Source organism: Bos indicus x Bos taurus, chromosome 2 (assembly GCF_003369695.1).
Source record: "Bos indicus x Bos taurus breed Angus x Brahman F1 hybrid chromosome 2, Bos_hybrid_MaternalHap_v2.0, whole genome shotgun sequence".
Lineage (NCBI taxonomy): Eukaryota > Metazoa > Chordata > Mammalia > Artiodactyla > Bovidae > Bos > Bos indicus x Bos taurus.
Genome location: NC_040077.1, coordinates 84,287,881 through 84,303,222, shown reverse-complemented (window position 1 = coordinate 84,303,222; position 15,342 = coordinate 84,287,881). Strand labels below are relative to the sequence as shown.

Sequence of the window (15,342 nt, the reverse complement as noted above, 5' to 3'; positions counted from 1 at the left end):
CCCATGAGTCATGCCATCTAAGTCACCAGGCATAGGCCAGCCAGCAGGAGAAAAGGATGGCACCTTCACTGTTCATTAAAAAGCATCCTTCCAATCTCCCCACCCACCCCTTTACCACATGAATGCTCAAAATTTTTTTTTACTGATAGAGATTTGCAATTTAAAAAGCACAGATATGACTGACATGGACAGTTTGGAGGAGTTAGTGAAACAGGAGAGAGGGAAAGCCCGGTGATATTATTCCAAGGCCTGATAGTGCCTTCACAACAGTCATGAGCGTTCTGTCATCCTTTATCCTCCTAGCAGGCCTTACTGTCCCCATAAACAAGTATCACTAATAATGGTGTGGTTTAGTGCTTCAGGATACACCAGTTATTGTCTTTCAAACCTCCCCCTTTTTGTTCATCCCTCCTTGGCTTAATATTGATTTATCTGAGTGTGTGGCTTATTCTCACAGCTTGGCTACAGCAAGAGGACATCATTCTTAATATGGCTCTGGGGCAGAGAAGTATTTCTATAAATATTTCAGCAACAGCAGTGAAGACACAAGATTTTTAGAATGTCTTAGTCTTTGTCATGGCCAACTCTGAATTATGTAATACCTTTGTAAACTTTATGGTCATGTGTTTTAATTGTATCAGGGAGAGTGGCAACCCGCTGGGCCTTCCCAGTGACGTATGTCCTTTCAGTGGCAGTATTAGATTTTAAGGCTTTTGCCTTCAATTGCAGCAGTAACCCCTATTTTGTACAGCTGTTTCCTCCCACTTCTGGCCCACATGATCCAGAGATTTTCCTTCCATTTTATGTATCTTATATATCTGACTTTTTGTTTTTGTTGCAGGAGTTAAGCATAGAAACAACGCATCCAGATTTCCGAATTTGGCTGACAAGTTACCCATCTCCAAATTTCCCCGTGTCTGTGCTGCAGAATGGAGTGAAAATGACCAATGAAGCACCGAAAGGTTTACGGGCCAATATCATTCGCTCCTACCTCATGGACCCGATCTCTGACCCCGAGTTCTTTGGCAGCTGCAAAAAGCCTGTTAGTAATGGCTAAGTCTTGTTACCTCAGCCCCGTAAAGCAACTCAAGTGGCCCCCGGTGGTCCTGGATGTGTGTGCTGAGTGAAACTGCAAATTAAATAGGCCTCGTGCACTGCGGTGCAGTTGGTTTTGATTACTGATTATTGACTGTGCCGAAGTCAATTTTATTAATATTTTATTTTAATCTTACCACTAGGCTCATTCCTGCTCAGCTGATATCTAGTGGGGTATTATTAATTATGCAGCCTTCTATTTAGAAAGTCAGCTGCAAGCCATTCGCCATACAAATCTGCAAGGTTGGAGAATCCTGTTTCAGGATATTAGCTGAGCCCTTTGCTATTTGAAGCCATATCTTTAAATTAAAACATAAAAATATTTCCTCCATATAACTATAATGAGAGCTAAAATGATTTTACTCCCTGATTGATGGGACTCATAAGGGTCTTTTTTTTTTAGCATCACCAGGCAGGCAGGGAAGCCACCCACTGCTTTCATGATTAGAATTCTATGTGTGAATGTCTGTGACCTAAAATTGTTTCTCAGTGTTTTGCCATAATTAAAAATGGAAGAACTTCTTTTTAAGAGGGTTATGAACCATTGTAAGTTTTTGCCATTAAAAAACCCACACTCTTGATGTTGGAATATGTTTTAAATACACATCAAAAGAAAACATTAAGAATAAAGAAGTGCTTTCATTAAACAAAAGTCTGGGGTAATAAAAAAAGGGAGCCCGTATTTAAATGTAAGTCAGACCTTTATAGTTCAAGCCCTGCTGTATGACAAACTTTTGTATTGATTTGCCCAGAGAGAGCAGGTTACTCCCAGGTAGGTGATGAGGGCATTTCTGCACATGATAGCTAGACAGAAGCCCTTTTGCAAAATGTCACTCCCTTCCTTCTAGATCCATAGGTCTCTCCGATAGTTGTCACAAACATGAGAAGTCCAGACATTTATGAACTGAAATTCAAACCAAAAATCTCAAATGCCGAAACAGCACACCATAGTTCATATATTTTAGTTTTTCATTTGGAAATAATTTTAAACTCACAGAAAAGTTGCAAATATAAAAGTAATATAAAGAACAGCCCTGTGCCCTTTACTTATATTTGCTTCCTGTTAACATGTACCATCTGCAGGAAAGTTAGATATGTCACTGCCCTTTATTCCTAGATAAATATTTCAGTCTTCTTATTTCTTAAGAATAGAGATATTACCTTATCCTATTACAGTTATTATTGTAGTATTATTTTAGCAGGGATACACTATTGTATCTAATCTACCCAAATTTGTGTTTGCGTCCCAAATTTGTCAGTTGATGAAGTAATGTCCTTTAGAACATTTTCCCTGATTTACCAGGGGATCGGTTCAGAGTTAGGATCACAGTTAGTTGCCATGGCTTTTTTGTCTCCTTTAATCTGGACCATTACCTCAGCCTTCCTTTGTCTTTGATGGCCCTGACATTTCTGAAGAATTCATCTCCCTGGACTATTTTTAATAGAACATGTCTCACTCCTTGAGATTAGCTTTAGGTTACAAGTTCCGAGCCCCAGTGTGACTGGGGTGAAGTCATGTCCTCAGAGGCTTGTACTGGGAGGCATGCAATGCCCATTTATCTCTCACTGATGATACTAATTTTGATCCCCCAGACGAAGTGTGGTCTGATTTCTTCACTCTATAATAACTGCTTTGTCCCTTGCAACGAATAATCTGTGAGAAGACACTTTGGATCATGAAGATATCCTCTTCCTCATCAAAATCTACCTGGGACCCAGATTTAGTAGTCAGTGATAATTCTTGCTGGACCCACTTATTTCCTCTGGTGATTCCAACTCCAGAACTCCCTCCGCATTTGACACTTGACATGGGGTTGTCAGCAACGGCCTTCCCTTCTATCTCATCTATTTATCTTTTATAGGTGTGAACTCATAAATTCTTTACATCTTCTCCAGTGGTTAGTAATTCATTACTATTCCTAAGGTTTTTGCTCAAGTTTTGTCCAGAATTGGTCAGCAGGAGCTGCTTTTGTCCTTGTTATAGGTCCCGTTGTTTATTACTATTATTTCTCTTTCTGTTATAAGCTGCTCCAGGCTGATCTGTACCCCAGTCTTGGAACCAGCCATTTTTCTGAAGAGCGCTGGTTCCTGTTTCATGGGGAATGGTATCAGAGACCAAGATTTGGGTGTTAGACATACAGCATTTATTGTTTGTAGTTCTTATCCTTTTAGAGAGAACTTTGAAACATATACATGTAATCACAATATGTGTATGCAAATCTACATACACACATATAGTGCATACAGACAACCCCATGCACACACAGACATTCATATACATGTTTTAGAAGTAACAAGTTCCTACAATACCTCCAATTTCTGTTGCTCTACCCTGGGTTCTTTTCAGCTTTTCCTCATTCCATATTCACATGTCCCTTCTTCAATGGTGAGAAGCCTGGCTCCCACCTCAACACATTTATTGATTTGCTCAGTTCTCTAATATATCCAGAAGAGTTGCAGAATCAGCACAGCATGTTTAACTTTGCTTCTCCCCACTCTGTGGTTAAACTTATGCTCCTTTCCGCTCGTCTCACACTTTCCCTTTCAATTTTATTCCATGGGGGCAACCTTCACCCTGCCCTTGTTTAAAACTTTGGGCAGTCTCCTGGCTTTCCTGATTAGTGTCAGGTAATTAAATGATCTAGAGTCATTTTAAACTGCAGAGCCAGTCTTGAATCAGAAGTCAGAAGGTGCAACATGATATATTAATTGATATTTCAACTTTTATTAAAAACAGGTTTCTACTCTCTAGTATCTCACCTTGAGCCTGGTGAGGCTTCATACCATAGGGGAAAAAGGATAGAGTTGGCATCTTTCTCTTTTTTTGTTGAAGTGTAGTTTATTTATAATACTGTGCTAGTTTCAGGTATACAGCAAAATGATTAAGTTTTTTTCAGGTTATATTCCATTGTAGGTTATTATAATGAATATAATTCCTAAGTGCTATATAGTAAATCCATGTTGTTTATTTCGTGTTTGAAAGTGAAAGTGTTAGTCACTCAGCCGTATCTGACTCTTTGTGACCCCATGGACTGTAGCCCACCAGGCTCCTCTGTCCATGGAATTTCCAGGCAAGAATACTAAAGTGGGTTGTATTTCCTTCTCCAGGGGATCTCCCCCAGGGGTCACACCTGGGTCTTCTGCATTGCAACCAGGTTCTTTATTATCTGAGCCACCAGGGAGATTTATGTTTATTTTATGTTTACTAGTTTGTTGATCCCATACTCTTTCCTCTTTTCCTTGGTAACCATTAGTTTGTTTTCTGTGTCTGTGAGTCTGTTTCTGTTTTGTAGATAGATCTATTTGTTTTATTTTTTAGATTCCATATATAAGTGATATCATACTGTATTTGTTTTTCTCTATCTGACTTTTTTCACTAAGTAAAATATTTTCTAATTTCATCCATGTTGCTGCACATGTCAATATTCCATTCTTTTCATGGCTGAGTGATACTCCATTGTGTATATGTATACATCATATCTTCTTAAGCCAATTATATGTTGATGGAAGCCTAGGTTGTTTCCATGTCTTGGCTGTTGTAAATAGGGCTGCCATGAACCCTATTGTAAATAGAGTGCACGTATTATATCATTTTGAATTAGAATTTTCTTTTTCTTTCAGATATATACCCATAAATGGAATTGCCAGATCATATGGTAGTTCTATTTTTAATTTTTGAAGGAACCTCCGTACTGTTTTCCATAGTGGCTCTACCAATTTACATTCCTACCAACAGTATACAAGGATTCCCTTTTTTCCTCACTTTCTCCAGCGTTTGTTACTTGTTGTTACTTGATAGCTATTCTGACTGGTGTGAGGTGGTAATACTGCATTGTGGTTTGATTTACATTTTTCTAATAATTAGCAATGTTGAACATCTTTTCATGTGCCTGGAGCCCTTTTGACTTGGCTGGGATTTGAAGCTGACTGTTTCTGCCTTGTGAGTTCTCTCAAGGGTTCTTCCTTGGCTCCCTTTGCTGCTTGACTTCTCTGTGACTCCATCACCTCGGCAGCACCTCCCCTTCATCTGGCTGTCTCCTCTCAGCCTTTGATTCTCCAGCCTTCGCTTGATACCAGCTCTTGCTGTTGGGATTTCCTTGCCCCATGACATAAGTCCCCTTGAGAAGAAAATCACTGAAATGACCACTGGCTGACATTCCTAGTCCAGCTCCCTGTCTACTCCTTGGGATTCACTCCAGATTGGCCCATCATGTGAAGGAGAGCTACTGATTTCTGCACCAAAGTCCACAGTCCGAGGCCGTAGGCTGCTCCATACTCCTAGGCATGAATTTTTCATTTTTCCACTCTATCCCATGGAGAAGGCAATGGCACCCCACTCCAGTACTCTTGCCTGGAAAATCCCATGGACGGAGGAGCCTGGTAGGCTGCAGTCCATGGGGTCACTAAGAGTCGGACATGACTGAGTGTCTTCACTTTCACTTTTCACTTTCATGCATTGGAGAAAGAAGTGGCAACCCACTCCAGTGTTCTTGCTTGGAGAATCCCAGGGACAGGGGAGCCTCATGGGCTGCCGTCCATGGGGTCGCCCAGAGTCAGACATGACTGAAGCGACTTAACAGCAGCAGCACTCTATCCCAGATGCAGGGTGCATGTATCAGCTCTCTGAGTGGCCCCATGAATTCTTTCCTGGTAGCTTGGACCCAACATACTCTTCTCCTCTTCCTGGATATAAGGACAAGGGGACTCCCAGTATAGCAGCTGCACTTTCCAAGGAAATCTCTTCACAAATCCTTTCTCAGGCTCTAGTTTGACCATTTTTATATCCTTGTGGAGGGTACAAATAATTAACATATTGCATTGTACATTCTCATTTCTGAATCAACACTGAATTTGTGTTTGATAGTGACTCTAGAACTTTTATGGGCTTCTCAGGTGGCTCGGGGGGTAAATAATCCACCTGCCAATGGAGAAGACACAGGAGATGTGGGTTCAGTCCCTGGGTCGGGAAGATCCCCTGGAGGAGGGCATGGCAACCCACTCCAATATTCTTACCTGGAGAATCCCATGGACAGAGGAGCCTGGAGGGCTATAGTACATAGGGTTGGACATGACTGAAGCAACTGAGCATGCACACACGCGTGCACATAGGACTTCTGTAGTAACATAAACACTGTGAGGCTCCCAAAACTTCTATCCAAAAGTGCTTGTAGAGTTTCTCTATTGATTTGAACTATCTCCTTTGAAATTTCTCCATGGTGATCTGGGAACAAACATTGGAATTCATAGCTTTTGCCTCGCAGTGCTTAAGTTGAAATCCTCCAAAATCATATATATAATCATATATCTGGAGAAGGAAATGGCAACCCACTCCAGTATTCTTGCCTGGAGAATCCTATGGACAGAGGAGCCTGGTGGGCTACAGTCCATGGAGTTGCAAAGAGTCAGACACGACTGAGTGACTTCACACACACACACACACACACACACATATAAGGTAACATTGAATTAGACAAGCTCACTATACTTTCTGAAACCTGGTGTACGTGGAAGCTGTGTGTGTCAACTGAGCATGTATACAAATGAGCATATTTTTGCCTAAATAGCCAGTGAAAAAGTTAATTCTGTTTTAGTTTCACTTTGACATGGATGTATTTATAAGCAAAAGTAATTACTTTGATTTTAAAGTATGATAAGCATAATGCAATGTTGGGGAAGAAAGAATGATGCTATACCATTTCTTCTCATTACAGGAGGAATTCAAGAAACTGCTATATGGCCTCTGTTTCTTTCATGCTTTGGTACAAGAGAGACGGAAGTTTGGCCCCCTGGGGTGGAATATTCCTTATGAGTTCAACGAGACTGATCTCAGAATCAGCGTACAGCAGCTGCACATGTTCCTGAATCAGTATGAGGTACTATAACAGTTACAGCAAGGACATTACCTGTTGTGCACTTTATCACAGAGTGTTTGTACAGTGAGCAGGGACGTCTGATTAATTTCTCCTTTTATAGAATGAATAGCAAGATATGCATTAGCTAACAGGGTTCTGAATGTATCGCAGTGGTCCACAGAGGAGGTGGTACCTAGGTAGCAATGAGAAGCTGTATCAGCTACTGCAGCCTTAAAACAAAGTTGTTGTCTCTTTGGAATTTAAAATTGTTCCTGTGCAGTTTATTTTTGTTTAAACAAATAAACGAGAGGATTTTTCCATGAGGGGGAAAATAATGAATAGCAGGATAGTTTCCCAAAGTTTCTTTAAATAGGATTTTGTTGTAATAGGATATTATAAATGCCCTAGTAAGTAGTTAGGATGTCAGTTTATCTATTAACAATCTGTATTTTATCATTTATTTTGATACATAAACACCTATGGCAATTTGAAAATACTGTACGTATTTTGTAAAGGGTTTGGGAAGACCATACATCAGCCAGTCTCCAAAATGGAAAAAAAAAAAAGACTGATTTCCCTCTGTTCATGGCTTTATTTTGAGGGAAATGTCATAATACTATTTCTAGGGTTTGGGCCATTTGTCCCAGATCAGACAAACTACTTAAGCCAGTGGTGTTAACGTGAGGTATAGATCCTGGGAAGAAGCCCACAGTGTCATGTTGTCATATCAACCACATTTTGCCCCCTTGCTCTCCCTGCTCTGTCTCTTCTCTCTGTCTGTCTCTCTTGTTCTCTCTCTGTCACAGGCATGTGCACACACGCTTTTTCTCTCTTTGCAACTTATCAGTTGGATTTTAATGTTTGAATTTAAAAAAAAAAACTGTTTTGGTAAGTCAGTCTAAGTGTCTTACACGACTTTTGTTCAGAATTATCTGGAAATCTTTAAATCAATCAAAAGTGTATCAAAAAAAACTTTAGTTTTTGAAACTTTTAGTGAATTGTGATTATTTTTTAAAAAAGGTTTATGAACAGGAAGTCACTGAATTCTTTTTCTATAAAGCAAAGGAAAAATCGAGCAAGATAAATAACAAGAGTTCAAATAACATATCTAAACTAAAATGAACATTTTATCTGGTCTTCTGTGTTTCTGTGGACAAATTTGTATTCTATACTAAAATGAAATAAGTTGAGAAGGCCTTTGATTTTGCAGCATTAAAATTTGGTGAAGCATTCAAAAGAAGCATAGGTTTGATGAACTTCTTTCTTATAATAATATTTATTTTAAAATTATACTAAGAATGGAGGCAAAAAGTATAATGATATAGTGCATGTGGAAGTATCTGAGGTAAAATAGAGTTTTCAATACAAACAGAAAGAACGAGGAGCTCCTTTAGCAATTTGTTCAAAAATCTGTAGAGTATATTCTAATTTAAAATATTATAAACCTATAGTGGAGTCAATTAAAAGTGTCAACAATTTAAAATTAAGTAACCATAAAATGAAACTTTGAAAAACATTATAGACAGTTTTACTTTAAAAATGAAAAATCTATGAGACCATATGAAGCAGAAATTTTATAATGGTTGTCTTCAGTTTCTTTATAATTTTAAAAGCAGTGTTTGAATAGAACCACTTACAGGTCTGCCAGTATGAAAACAGATTTACTCACACACACACTACTTTTAAATTCCATATTACTAATCATCTTTAGTGCCCACGTTCATTCTCAAAGTGTTAAAATTTTTTGACAATAGTTTATTTGGTCACCCTAGCTTTTTAAGCATCTGAACACAAACAAGGAGGTAAACAACTCAATGGATGTGATCAGGGAAGGTTCCAGAGACGAGGAGTTGCTTAGGAGTCAATGAATAGAAGGTTTTCAGGTAGATGATATAAAGAAGCAGCAATAAAAAGGTTTAAAAAAGTACAAATAGGTGAAAAGGTTTGGTGAAGGATAAGTGATTTGCAACAGTTACAACTGGACATGGAACAACAGACTGGTTCCAAATAGGAAAAGGAGTATGTCAAGGCTGTATATTGTCACCCTGCTTATTTAACTTATATGTAGAGCACATCATGAGAAACGCTGGGCTGGAAGAAGCACAAGCTGGAATCAAGATAGCCAGGAGAAATATCAATAACCTCAGATATGCAGATGACACCACCCTTATGGCAGAAAGTGAAGAGGAACTAAAAAGCCTCTTGATGAAAGTGAAAGAGGAGAGTGAAAAAGTTGGCTTAAAGCTCAACATTCAGAAAACTAAGATCACGGCATCTGGTCTCATCACTTCATGGGAAATAGATGGGAAAACAGTGGAAACAGTGTCAGACTTTATTTTGGGGGGCTCCAAAATCACTGCAGATGGTGATTGCAGCCATGAAATTAAAAGACGCTTACTCCTTGGAAGGAAAGTTATGACCAACCTAAATAGCATATTCAAAAGCAGAGACATTACTTGCCAACAAAGGTCCGTCTAGTCAAGGCTATGGTTTTTCCAGTAGTCATGTATGGATGTGAGAGTTGGACTGTGTAGAAAGCTGAGCTCTGAAGAATTGATGCTTTTGAACTGTGGTGTTGGAGAAGACTCTTGAGAGTCCCTTGGACTGCAAGGAGATCCAACCAGTCCATTCTGAAGGAGATCAGCCCTAGGTGTTCTTTGGAAGGAATGATGCTAAAGCTGAAACTCCAGTACTTTGGCCACCTCATGCGAAGAGTTGACTCATTGGAAAAGACTCTGATGCTGGGAAGGACTGGGGGCAGGAGGAGAAGGGGACGACAGAGGATGAGATGGCTGGATGGCATCACTGACTCGATGGACGTGAGTTTGGGTGAACTCTGGGAGTTGGTGATGGACAGGGAGGCCTGGCGTGCTGCGATTCACGGGGTCACAGAGAGTCGGACACGGCTGAGCGACTGAACTGAACTGAAGTGATTTGGAGCATCCTTGTATGCCATGCTAACTGATTGGGAATTATTATATTGTTATTGGTCTCCTCTTAGGAGAGCATTTGCGTTTTAGAAGGACACTGCAGCAACAGAGTGGACTTAGATGACAGGCTAGTTTTGGGTGATGTGAGTTGAATTGTGTCCCCTATGCCAAAAGATATGTTGAAGTTGTAATCCATGGTACCTCGGACTGTGAGCTTATTTAGGAATGGAGTTGTTGCAGATATTATCAAGTAAGCTAAGATGAGGTCATACTGGAGTAGGGTGGATCCTTAATAGAATATGACTGATATCGTAAATAAACCTTCCCTGATCACATCCAGTGAGTTCTTACCTCCTTGTTTGTGTTCAGAAGTTTAAAAAGCTAGAGTGACCAAATAAACTATTGTCAAAAAACTGTTAACACTTTGAGAATGAACGTGGGCATGAAAGATAATTAGTAATATGAAATTTTAAAATATTGTGTGTGTATTATGTATATGTGTGTGTGTGTATATGATTCATAGCGGGACATTTGCGTACCCAGAGGCAGAGATTAGAATTATGCAGTGACAAACTAAGGAACACCTGGGGCTACAGAAGCTGGAAGAGGCAAGAAAGGATCCTCTTAGAAGTTTTGGAGGGAGTGTGGCCCTGCCAACACCTTGATTTCAAACTTTTAGCCTCCAGCACTATCAGGCAATGAATTTCTCTTGTTTTAAGCCATCTATTGGGAGACCTAGGGAACTAATACAGAAGACCATCACAATAACCCATGCAAGAGATGCTGAGAGTTTAAACTAAATCATTTGGACTAGGATGGGAAATGTGGAAGAGATATAATAGATATGTAGGGACAAGGATTGAAATGACCTAGATATTAAATGGTAAAGGGATAGGAAGAAGTCTCTTAATGTCATGTTTTAGGTCTCAGTTGGTGGTCCATCCACTTATTTATCCAGACAGGAAATAGTACCAGGAATTAATAGTTGTATAGTAGATGGGTTAGTGAAATGGGGATGGTTGAGTGGATAAATAATTTAGTCTTGTACGTTTTATACATCTGAGATATCTAGGTTGATAACCATGATATTTGATAGGCTTTTGGCATATAGATATAAAGCCCAGGAAAAGAAAGCACAAATAGAAAGCTGTAAGTTGTTAATGTGTAGGGAGAAGCCTGAGAACACCTGAGATTTAAAAGAAAGGCCGGGTAGAGTAAAAATGAACTAAAGCCTGACTGCTGGTGAGCATCCAGTGTCAGTAGTAGGAGAGAGGACAGGAGAAATGGAAAGTGCAGACAGAGCAGCCAGAAGAAAAGGGGAGAGAGCACGCTGAGTAAATAAGGAATATCAGGGATTGTCTGTCATAGCAAATGCTACAGGGACTCTCTCACTGACATACAGGACTGACTGACCGGATTCCTGCTGTTAAATGACAATTGAGCAGCACTTCCCATTCCTCCAACAGAGTAATCATAGAACAAACCGGACAAAACTGCTATGCACTCATCTCATATAACCCACCAAGAGATACAGAGATTTTTTTTTTTTTTGAGGAATGTGATTCACAGTTCCCTTTGATATTGAATCTAATGTAATTCTTCTTCAGCAATCAAAATTTTGTTCTTTGTATTGAAGTGCAATTTACCCACAACATTCTATTAGTTTCAGGTATACAACATGATTCAACATTTGTATATATTGCAAAATGACTGCCACAATACTTCTGGTTATCTGTCACCATAGAACTAAAAAAAAATTTTTCTTGTGATGGAAACTTTTAAGATTTACTTTCTTAGCAACTATCAAATTTGTAATATGATATTACTAATGTCACGGTGCCGTACTTAGATCCCCTGAATTATAACTGGAATGTGTGTCTTAGTCTTTTTTACTCATTTTGCCTTCCCTGCAACCCCTTGCCCCATGGTAGTCATCCATCTATTCTCTGTATCTGTAAGTTTTGTTTTGTTCATTTTTTTTAAGATTCTACATTTAAGTGAAATCATACAGTATTTGTCTCATCTCACTTATTTCACTTAATACCCTCAAGACCCATTCATTTTGTCACAAATGGCAAGACTGCATTCTTTTTATGGCTGAGTAGTATTCCATTGTGTATTCACATCTAGTCCACATCTCCTTTACCCATTCATCCATCAATGAACACTTACATTGCTTCCATGTCTTGGCTATTTACATAATGCTGCAATAGACATAGGGGTGTATATAGCCTTTCAAATTAGTGCTTTCATTTTCTTGGAATAAATGCCCAGAAGTGGAATTGCTGAGTCATATGGTGGTTCTATTTCAAAACATTTTTTGAGGAACCTCCATACTGTTTTCCACAATGGCTGCACCAATTTACATTCCCACCAACATATGTATTATTTCTTGTCTTTTGATAATAACCATTCTGACCGATGTGAAAGAACATCTCATTGTGATTTTGATTTGCATTTTCCTGGTGATTAGTGATGCTGAGTATCTTTCCATGTGCCTGTTGGCCACCTGTATGTCTTCTTTGGAAAAATATCTATTCAGATCCTCTGCCCATCCTTTAATCAGATCATTTGGGTTTTGTTATTGAGCTGTATGAATTCTTTATATATATATATATTAATTTTTTTAAGTGAATAGGAAAAATTATAAAAGAAGAAAATGCAAGTAGGTATATATAATGTACCTGGCTGATGGGTAATTCCCAGAGGTGTGTGTATGTCATTGTGTGTGTGTGACTGTGTGTGAATAAAAGTCCCACCCCTCACTGTCACCCTAACTTCACCCCAAAGCAACCAGTTTCACAGTAAGCCCTGTCCAGACTTCTTGTGCACAAATAGTTAACATATATACATATGTATAGTATATGCACAAATTTTCCTCGAAAACATAATCGTATTTGCATATCATTTTCAGCTTGCTGTTCTTACTCACATATGTTGTGGACAATCATAGTAGAGATCTTTGTCTCAATGGCTGCATACACAGCTTCTCCTTTTTGACTATCAGGATTTTATTTCCTTTTTATTTCTTACTATTCAGTAATGGTGGTGATGGTTTAGTCGCTAAGTCGTGTCTGACTCTTGTGACCCCATGAGCAGTAGCCCGCCAGGCTCCTCAGTCCATGGGATTCTCCAGGCAAGAATATTGGAGTGGGTTGCCATTTCCTTCTCCAGGGGATCTTCCCAACCTAGGAATTGAACCTGGGTCTTCTGTATTGCAGAAAGATTCTTTACCAACTGAGCTATGAGGGAAGCCCTCCACTATTCAATAATAAGCAGAGTTAAAATGAGTAACTTCATATATTAATATAACCTTGCATACTCATTGCCTGATTCTACACTCTCTCCCAGTCCATGGTCTCAACCCTCTTTTTACAATGAAGCAGGGAAGCAGTCCCAGCATAGAGCTGCTATTTCTACAACCCCAGATGATGGACCTGGGCCTCTAAGAGAACACATTCCTGGGTTTGATTGATTGGCCCTGTTGTGATGAAGCAGCTGAGATAAACACCAGTTTACCCATCAGTTCTCAGGGGAATGTTGGCAGGTTTAACCCTTTATACGTAAATCAAATTCTTCCCTCTCCAGATATCATTTTATGTCTGCCTCACAAAGCACTCCCAGGGGCCAACTCATCCTCACATACTAACTATTTAATTTGTGCAGGAGTTTTTTTTTTTTTTTTTTTACCATAGTTTTATGACCTATCAGCAAGGCAAACCCAAGCACTGCCTGCATCTGCAAACTCCCCTCATCACCATGCCGGCTTCTCCCTCCTGGTTCTGCTTGTTTCTCGACCAGGTCTTGGTCCTGAGGTGTTCTCCTAAATTCACTACCTTCCCTTCCAGTTCTACCAGAGAACTAGTCTCAAAATTCCCAACCCTGAATTCAGTAAATTCTTCCTGTGTAATTAGTACCACCTATTCTTTCCAAAAGCTATTTTTTTCTGTTGAAAGGATTCCTCAAAGTGGATCACTGGGATGTACGATGTATACACTTAAACCTTTAGCAGATAACTGCAGGAAGATGTGTAGAACAACAACAAAAAAAAGCGATAGGAAAATATCCTAAAGTAAAAATTTTCTATATTTTAGTAGCAAACATTTAAAAACATCGCTATAATAAAAAGCCATAAACAATTAAACATCATAAAAACAAAAGACAAGACGACTTGGAGAAAATATCTAAAATTTGTATAACAAACTGATTCTATATCTTTATAGAACTTTTAATAATAAGAACAAAGATACTCATTTATGTGAGGAAAACAAAAGAAAAAAGTGGATTATTTAACAATAAGAAATACAAGTGGCAAATAAATATTTCTCAAATGTCAGTATCAAAAATAAAATTAAGATATGTAGCGTACAGTATGGTGACTATTGTTAAACTATACTGCATATTTGAAAGTGGCTAAAGAAAACAGATCTTAAAAGTTCTCAACACAAAAAAATTTTTGTAACTGTGATGATGAATGTTAAATGAGCTTGTTGTTACCATGTCACAGTACATACAAATACCAAATCATTATGTGGCATACCTGAAACAAATATGTTATATGTCAATTATATCTCAAAAATTAATTTAAAAATTAAAAACAATTTTATTGCTTAATTATCATTTTATCTAAATGATAACAGTTTTATTGTGAGCAGTGAGAGAGAATTCTTTATATTTCTGGTGGGTATGTAAGTATTTAGGCTTCCCTGTTAGCTCATCTGGTAAAGAATCTGCCTGCAATGCAGGAGACCTCTGTCAGGAAGATCCCTTGGAGGAGGGCATGGCAACCCACTCCAGTATTCTTGCCCGGAAATCCCCATGGACAGAGAAGCCTGGGGGCACAAAGAGTTGGACATGACTGAGCAACTAAGCACAACACATGTAAGTATTTATGGTTAAGCTAAATAAAATTGCAATGTGAAAAATCAGTTTATTTGCATTCATAAACATTTAGAAATTATGTATATTAGTGAATACAATAAGAAAGCAAAGTAACAGGGAAAAATATCTCTACAAATTTGATGGTCAATTTATAGAAGAGTTTATACAAATAAAATAAAACTATTTAAACTTTAATTGAAAAAATGGATAGGAGGCTACTTCATAGGAGAACAAATGTTATTAGAAATTAAAAGATCGTAAATTTTATTAGTATTTTAGAAAATGCAAATGAACATAGTATTATCTTTGGGCAATCAAATTATCAAAGATTTTAGAACTGTTTTAGCAACTACACTTGCTAAGCTTGCTACACTAGTCTTTCAGGAAAGTAGTTTGATAACATTAATCAATTGCTTTTTATAAATTCCTTTCCATTGATGTTGTAATTTCCTTTTTAGGAATCTAGACTAAAGAATCATTAGAAAATTTAAGAAATGTATATTTAGTGAAACATAAGTTAACAAAGTAGAAAATTAGGAGCCACTAAAGTCTTTAATGTTAGAATATGATTATTAAGATAGTAC

At 38.3% G+C, this 15,342-nt stretch overlaps 1 protein-coding gene across 1 annotated transcript in view; it reads left to right on the top strand.

Moving 5' to 3' along the window:
* The window catches only part of DNAH7 (dynein axonemal heavy chain 7), a 273,330-nt gene that overhangs the window by 236,755 nt on the left and 21,233 nt on the right, over nucleotides 1-15,342 (top strand). Inside the window, exons 57-58 of the mRNA XM_027563310.1 lie at nucleotides 842-1,042; nucleotides 6,807-6,968. Of these exons, the coding sequence (XP_027419111.1) occupies nucleotides 842-1,042; nucleotides 6,807-6,968 (363 nt within the window). The remainder of the gene's footprint in view (nucleotides 1-841; nucleotides 1,043-6,806; nucleotides 6,969-15,342) is intronic.